Raw genomic sequence first — 8,530 nt, 5'->3', positions numbered from 1 at the left:
TACGAGTGAGCTTATAAAACATCATCTTGCTGTAATTAAACGTTTTCTTATATATGTGCCAGGAATAATTATGGAATAATATTCGAAGCTGAGGAAGAAATGCATGGTTTTCTGATAGTGATTGTGTAGGTAGAAATCGTCAATTTGAGTTGGGTCTATTGGATTGGCTCGTCCAATCAAATAATTTAAGAGAATTAAATTAAATTTTATCAATTCATTTAAAAGTGGATCTAGACAGGCCGACCCACATGGCCCTGCAACTTACAAGAGTCGATTCACAGTGGGCTTGAGTTACCCTGTGGGTTGGATTTTTTAAAAAAAATTTAATAATAAAGGGAAAAATTTAATGGACTCATGATTTTTTTTTAAAAAAATTTAAAATTAAAGTGAAGAATTCAATGGGCTTGTGGATTTGACCTTCCTAATAGTTAACTCAAACTAAAAAATTTAATTTTTTTTCTCTCTATATATTTTTAGTGAGCTCGTGGGTTGACCTGCCTAACCCGTGACCAATTTTCGATTGGGTTGGAGGTTTACTAATCCACTAAGATGAGAATTGGGCCGTCCCGCCCACTAAATGGCCAGCCCACCCTATCACAGGTTGACCCGTCTCTAAATACAGGTTTAATAGATGATCATAAGAGTACATCAGACTATATTTTTTTCATAAGAACTAAGCATGTATCTTAGTCATTAAAGAAATAAAATAATGTGACTATTAGTATATGAATTTATTTGACTAAGGAGAATTCTTAAAGATACGAAGCAAGAACAATCTGCACCAACCATATTCTTGTGTAACAATATGTCCGCCATTGAAATGACAAAAAATCATATTTTTTCACAATCGCACAAATCACATTGATTTACAACATCACTTCGTTAAAGAGTTAACAAGCAAAGGAGAAATTAAATTAGCTCTCTGCAACACTGGAGATTAAGTAGTAGATATCTTCACAAAGGCGCTGTCAACTGAAAATTTTCTTTACTTACATGTAAAACTTGGAGCATTAGATCTCTCAAAATTAAGAGGGATTGTTAAAAGTTAATTTTAAGAAATAATACATGCATCTTAGAATTAAAGCAGATGCATACATTTTGTAGTTTCAATTGTTGTAGCAAAAGTTAAATATACGTCTTTCATAGGATAGTTGTTTTCAAGTTATATAAAAGGAGATAAATCATAGAGTTAACTTCTAATCGACTGCTAAATAATTAGAGGACGGAAGGAATTTTCTTTTTTATCCCGAGGGCATGTGTTATTTCAAAAGCCTAGTAAATGATGATCAAATTAAGTAAATAATAACCAGGGCCGTCTCAATTTTGAGATCCCAGAAAATTTTTTTTTTAATATTTTTTTAAATAAATATTATTAGAGTTGTTTAATTTTATTAATTATAGTAAAAGTAGAAGTTGCTACCTTAGCAATTTAACACAATCAATCTAACGATCATTTATGAGGAAGTAAATTAGGAAATTATAGTTGACTACTATGGGAAGAGTATTTTTCTCGGCTTTATCAATATTCAACCCATTACTCATTGTGCATTAGCCAACTCAATCATATCATGGGGGTGACATTTAATTTTATTAGTAAAATTTAAAAGAACAATTTCATATATTGACAATAATAATTTATATAATTGGAAGTATTGACAAACTATGCCACGTATGAATAACTTTATTTTGCGTCAAACTTCACTTCTTTATTAATAAAATTTAAAAAATAAAAAAATATTTATGTTAACTAATTTGAAAATGAGTAATAAATTATTATAATATTATTAATATGTATTTTAATTGCTATTTAACAAAAATATCAATTAATTTTAACTTTCATGATGAAAGAAAGTCTTGACATAATAATAAAATTATTGTATTTAACTTAGAGAAATATGTTCCAGTACTAGATATAGTCATTATTTAAAATAGACTCTTTCTTGACTTCTTGTATTGGTGGGAGCATTATAAATTAAATTATCTTTTTTTATCAATTTTAATTTTAATAAATTATTAAAAAAATGTATTTAACCAAAAATAGTTAACTAATAAACATCAATGGTGAATAATTAAAAAATTGAAAGAAAAATAATTTTTTTAAAAAATGATAACGAAGGAGTAGATAGAAAAATAAAATAAAATTTAGAAAAAAATAATAATGTAATATTAATTTTTTTATAAAAAATATCAATTAAATATAACTCATAAATATTTTAAATTTATTACAAAATTTAAATTTGATTAGTAAATTAATTTTTTACCAGTAAAAGGTTAAAAATTACTAATTAAATTTTAATAAAAAAATAAAAATAAATTATTAACCAACTCTAATTTTAATTGTAAGAAATTTAAATTATTAATTAAATTTAACCAGAGTAAAAAAATAAAAATGATCTAGGCTTTAATCTATTAAAAATTAAATTAAAAATTTTAAAATTACTAACTAAATATAATCTCACTAATAAAAAATTAAAATTATCCATGAAAATAAATCTTGACTAAATTTATTTTAATCATAATTTTAAATATTTAATATACAACTTTTTATATATATATATATAAAATCTGATGGACCCCAATATAATAGGGGCCCTAATCATAACTAATGTGAACTATCGATTTATGAAAGAAAAATAAAATTTTTAAAAAATAATAACGAAGAAGGAGTAGATAGAAAAATAAAATAAAATTTAGAAAAAAATAATAATGTAATATTAAATCTTTATAAAAAATATCAATTAAATATAACTCATAAATATTTTAAATTTATTACAAAATTTAAATTTGATTAGTAAATTAATTTTTTACCAGTAAAAGGTTAAAAATTACTAATTAAATTTTAATAAAAAAAATAAAAATAAATTATTAAACAACTCTAATTTTAATTGTAAGAAATTAAAATTATTAATTAAATTTAACCAGAGTAAAAAAAATAAAAATGTTCTATGCTTTAATCTATTAAAAATTAAAAATTTTAAAATTACTAACTAAATATAATCTCACTAATAAAAAATTAAAATTATCCATGAAAATAAATCTTGACTAAATTATAATCTATACCTTAAACCGACCTTGATAATAACTAATGTGAACTATCGATTTATGAGATTGCAGTGGTTTTGCCACAAAGCTTTTGATTTCTTTATTATTTGTTGTACTTGCTTGAAGAGGAAGAGGCAGAGGCAGGACTAGATATTGAGGGGTCACTTTGAGAAAGATCAATTATTTATTGTATATAATAATAATATTTAAATATATCATATTTGCATCAAACAGATGTTTTTTCCTTTATGCTGCGGTACCTTATGTGCAATTTTACTATGGTACTTACTACGTCAGTGAGAAAATACAAAAAAAATCAACGCTGGTAGAAGAGAATCTAGGCTTGGACCGATCAGGCTCCAACCTGATCGGTCTGAGAGTCTCCTGATCGGTCTGTGGACCGATCAGGCCCTAGGCTGATCGGTCCCCAGACCGATCAACCAATTCTCTGTGAGAGTTGATCAACGTTGGCAGAAAAAGATAGGGGGATTGATCTATTGACCGATCCACCTATAGTCTGATCGGTCCACAGACTGATCCACCTATAACCTGATCGGTCCACAGATCGATCAGGCTTCGAAGCCAACTCTCACAGAGAGTTGGTTGATCGGTCTGGGGACCGATTAGCCTAGAGCCTGATCGGTCCACAGATCGATCAGGAGACTTCCAGATCGTTCAGCAAAATCGCACATAAGGCACCGTAACATAATATTTCTCATATATATATATATATATATATATATATATATATATATATATATATATATATATATATATATAAAAGAATCGAATCCTAATTTAATGAATTAATAGATAAATTTTTATTAGTAGACTGCTTAGGACACTGACAAAATTTATATAGAATCGAATTGGTCACATTTAGGATTAATCTGCTTAAACGGGTTCCGACTAAAAAAACACCTTATTAATTAAGATAATTTCCGAGGGGCCAGGCGAGGAAAACGCATCTCGGACGCCGATCCCTTTCCGATTGGCCACTCTTGCCGATAAAAACCTATTGCCTCGTCTCCGCGCTCATCAATTTCTTCCAGTGCGATCAGTAGAGGTATCGTCGCTCACTGATTCCTCGTTTATTTAGTTTCTTCTCTAATCGCTGTTACTTCTCGACTTCCGCTGTGCTTGTTTTGGTATTCATGGTGGAAATTTCCTAGTTTTTTGTTGATTATTTACGGATTCAACGAACTTTTTTTTTTTTAATTTTACTTTGAATTCATCAGTTTGAGTTTCTCCGGTGCTAGATTTCGCTTTGATCGGTAGTGATTTTGCTTAGTCCCCACTTTCTTGTGTGCACACTATCGGAGATAGCGTTTGTGCACAAATGTTTATTGAGCACGCAGAGTATGAAGGACTTCGATTTGTTTTTAGACCTGCTTTATCTTTGACGGCTGTATTTCCAGAAGCTTGCGTTGTTAGGAATTTTGATCTAACAAGTTGGGCCAATTGTGGAATTTTTTATTTTTACTCTTTTATTTTTGATAATCCTGAGGTAGACGGCCTTCCTCCTTCCTCCTTCCTCCCTGAGGCAATTTCTCACCTTTGAATGAATTGGATTATTTGGTAATAGATCAAACTAGAAGAAATTCACTTGTGCACCTAGTTCTTGAACGAGTGAGTCACGAAAGAGTACACATTCCATTGCTTGTTTGCAACGGATCTTCATTAATGGAGTTAGTTAGCAAGGGGAACTAGTTTGGAAAACAACATGAGCGCATAGCAAAGAGGTCTTGAACTCATTTTTGTGTCATCATACTTGGCATGCTAAAGATTTGATAGGTAAATTATAATTCCCACCCCACACTTGAGCTCTTGGAAAGGTACTCATTCATACAAGGATCATTAATGAACATGCTCGGGGGATCTTAAAATTGCCAGTCTCACCGAGAAGTTAGGATTATAAGTCACTAACATGCTTCACAATTTGTTTAGCAATAAACATGCTTTCATGATAATTTATAATGGTGTAACCAAAACCTTTATAAATGCTTGTCATATACCAATTTTATATACACTAGATAATCATCCTTTTAATCTTTTTCCGCTTCCTGTTTTCTCTGATCCAACAGCCAATTATTTTAACTCATATTGGTTCATATTTTATATTAATAGAGAGAGGATGTGGTTGGAAAAGTTTTTTCTTTCAATTTTTTTGATCCAGGTGAACATAGTTTTGGTACATGTACTTTAGTAAATTAGTTTATTTTTTTATTTTATGTTTCTTTTATTTTGTTCAGATTTTCTTATTGCATAATGAGTTCAAGTATCATGGATGATGATTGGGACTTGCCCAACTTCCATAATGAGTTTAATTTGGTCCTCTTTGGAAAAACTGGAAATGGGAAAAGTGCAACTGGAAATAGTATTCTTGGTAAAGAGGCATTCTTGTCAAAGACCAGCTTGTTTTCTGTAACAAGTACATGTCAATTGCAAAGCATTACATTGAGGGATGGTCGTCGTGTGAATGTCATTGACACTCCTGGTGAGTTTTTATACTGAGATCCTCGTGTCCTTGTTTGCTTATGAATGATATCACTCCACAATTTTCTTCTTTTGTTATTTGATGATTTGAGTGTTTATATTTACAGGGCTCTTTGATAGTTCTGATGAGGCAGAAGCTACTGGCAGGGAAATTGTTCGATGTGTAAACTTGGCAAAAGATGGCATTCATGCAATACTCATGGTTTTTTCTGTTAGATCACGTTTCTCAGCTGAAGAAGAGGCTGCAATTGAAAGTCTAAAAACCTTTTTTGGCGAAAAAATTCTTGACTATATGATTGTAGTTTTTACTGGTGGAGATGATCTTGAAAGTAATGGACAATCTCTCAAGGATTTCATTGGTCACAAGAAGCACAAGCCTTTACAGGTTCCTTCATCATTATTCTGTTTTCTTGATACTTAAGTTCTTTATTTTATATATTTGAGATGTCTATAACCATAAGATTGCATATGATTCTTTGATAGAAAAGTTGCATTTGTATTATATTTGCACGCTCTATTTGTGCACAATCAAGAATCTTCTTCCATGACCTGCATGTTTTTGAGAAAAAAAATCTATATTCTGATTATTATTTTTTCTTTTTTATAATTTCATTGCTTTTGTTTTGCAGAAATTTCTTGAATCTTGCAAGTCTAGAATTGTTCTTTTTGACAACAAGACTAAGGATGAGGCGAAACGAACTAAGCAATTGGAAGGCCTTTTTTATCTTGTTGACTCTGTTGTATCTAGCAATGGTGGAAAACCATTTTCTGATGAACTTTTTGATGAATTAAAGGCAAGGAGCTAACTTTGATACTTAATATTTATAACTATCCTATGCGTCATTGTATTTCTAGAACTTCTTGTTTACATTATGTTCATGGTGACAGAAAGGAGCTTTGAGCGTCCATCGCAAAGAAAAAGAGGTTGAATCTGAGCAAGGATATTCTGAACAGCAGATATCTGAATTGAAGAAAGAAATATCCAAGTCATATGATCGTCAACTTGAGCGAATTACTGAAATGGTAAATTGTTTGTCTGATTTTATAACTAATTTGCATGTTGATATAAAAATTCTCAATCTGAATCTGAGGCATTTATTGATTTTTAGTTTGTCACATTAGCATTATATTGGTAGAAAATACTGGTCCAGAAAAGAATGTACGCTTAAATTCTCATGCCAAACATCAGTTCATTAATTTCTTGTGACAATTAGCTGGGAAAATCAACCTCAATATCAGTTTCACAATTCCATAAGTATTTTTTATTCACCCCTTCCTTACTATTAATAGTGGATGGGTGAATCGACAATACCATGGAAGTGTAGATTGGCAGTATGAAATTATGGGATAATTTTGACAGTTATATATTGTCGGAGTTGAGATGACAATCATGAGGACATTTAGATAAATCAGCAAAATGTCTAGGGCTTAAGCAATTTTTCTTCCAAATGTTCTGTATTCTTCTTCAGCAAATAACGTTTCGTTTCCATTATTAAATTATTTACATTATATACTTTTGTTTATGTTGTTTTTGAAACATGAACACAACAATTATCACCATAGGAAATTAATTCTAGGTAGATTATAACGTAGTAAATGGGATTACGCTCACCCTAGGTGTCCCTCACAACTCGTCCCAAGTTACGCTCTCGTCCCAAGAATGGGAAAAGTTTTTTCTTGAGGGGAATTGATCTTTGTTTTATTGTAACAAATCTACCATCCTCTAGCTAATTGGGTACCCCCTAGGGTTATTCTAGGTAGATTATATGATTCATATTGTTATTGTTCCGATGACTGTATGGCATCCAAATCATCCGCTTCTTAACTTCAATTTTTATTCTATTAGAACTAATCTTCTTCTCAGGCAACTTATTTATTTATTCTAGCCATAAGTTTGGATACTTGCGGGAAATTTCATTCTTCTATTGTTTGTTTACATTGTTCGGGTATATTCTTTTTTGGTTTTTTGTTTTTCTTTCTTTTTTAAACCAAATTTTTTGTCTTTGTATTGTGACACCTCTCTGTATATAACTAACCAAAAAAAACTTCCTCTGAATTACTTATTTCCAGATGTATGATTATGTTTTTTTTTTGTTCAGCAGAAATATTTTTATTCTCAGTTAACTTCCCCTTCACATCTGTAGGTTGAACAAAAGTTAAAGCTAACAGTGGAGAAACTCGAGAAACAATTGGCAGAAGAGCAAGCTGCTCGACTTGAAGCAGAGAAGGTATCTCAAGAAGCAAGAAAGAGATCGGACGAAGATATTAAAAACCTTAAGGAGAAGCTGGAGAGGGCTCAGAAGGATGCTCAAGAGTTCAAAATGCTCGCAGAGAGCAAGAACGCATGCATAATTCTGTGAAATGCACATCACTAATATTCCAGTGTAATTATCATTTCAACTAGGTCTAGCTCATCACACTCCGATTTCTATATCTTCTTTGGGAAACTATGCACTAAACTTTTTACATTTATAAGAAGGTGATTGCATTATGACACAGTTATACTCAGGTTTCTCATCTCTTAGACCTTACTGCATCAAGAACCACTCAGAAAGCATATTTTGGTTTCTTTGAGGGTATTGACAATTTGCTTTCATGCAAAGGCCCCTTCACAACAACACGAGTCATGATGATTTAGCTTTAAACTCGTAAATTTAAACGTGATGAGGTACAACCAAATGATGCATAATGTTGCTAATGGAAATTAGGCAGCCTAACTAGTTTTTTGATACTGATCTTGTTCGAAAGTTGATGAGATGGAAAGTTGAGGATGTAGCGTTCCCGTTAACCGTCTGTAGACTCTGTTCGGACCTTCAACACAAATTATGTCAGTGCTGAATTAGGGAAGGGATTCTCGACGTTGGTCCTCCAATACTCAAGTTAGTCATTGAAATTGAAGATGAAGCAAACAAGAATGAACAGTAGTGAGAACAGTGTCTATCGCATATTGTCTACCTCCGTCGATGCTTGGACCCTCTTTATATCGAGCTCT

The 8,530-nt window shown here is 31.2% G+C and overlaps 1 protein-coding gene across 1 annotated transcript; it reads left to right on the top strand.

Annotated features, from left to right (window-relative positions):
- Window positions 1-3,951: 3,951 nt before the first annotated feature.
- On the top strand, window positions 3,952-8,040 carry LOC122002651 (immune-associated nucleotide-binding protein 9-like). Its single transcript, XM_042557906.1, has 6 exons — window positions 3,952-4,108; window positions 5,295-5,539; window positions 5,646-5,923; window positions 6,168-6,332; window positions 6,427-6,561; window positions 7,683-8,040. Exons 2-6 carry the CDS (start codon window positions 5,311-5,313, stop codon window positions 7,896-7,898), a joined length of 1,023 nt encoding a protein of 340 aa, XP_042413840.1. The 5' UTR covers window positions 3,952-4,108; window positions 5,295-5,310; the 3' UTR covers window positions 7,899-8,040.
- Window positions 8,041-8,530: the final 490 nt, after the last annotated feature.

The sequence above is a fragment of the Zingiber officinale genome, chromosome 7A, assembly GCF_018446385.1.
Source record: "Zingiber officinale cultivar Zhangliang chromosome 7A, Zo_v1.1, whole genome shotgun sequence".
NCBI classification, from domain to species: domain Eukaryota; kingdom Viridiplantae; phylum Streptophyta; class Magnoliopsida; order Zingiberales; family Zingiberaceae; genus Zingiber; species Zingiber officinale.
The sequence above is the reverse complement of the archived record's forward strand: the minus strand, read 5'-3'. Positions and strand labels throughout refer to the sequence as shown.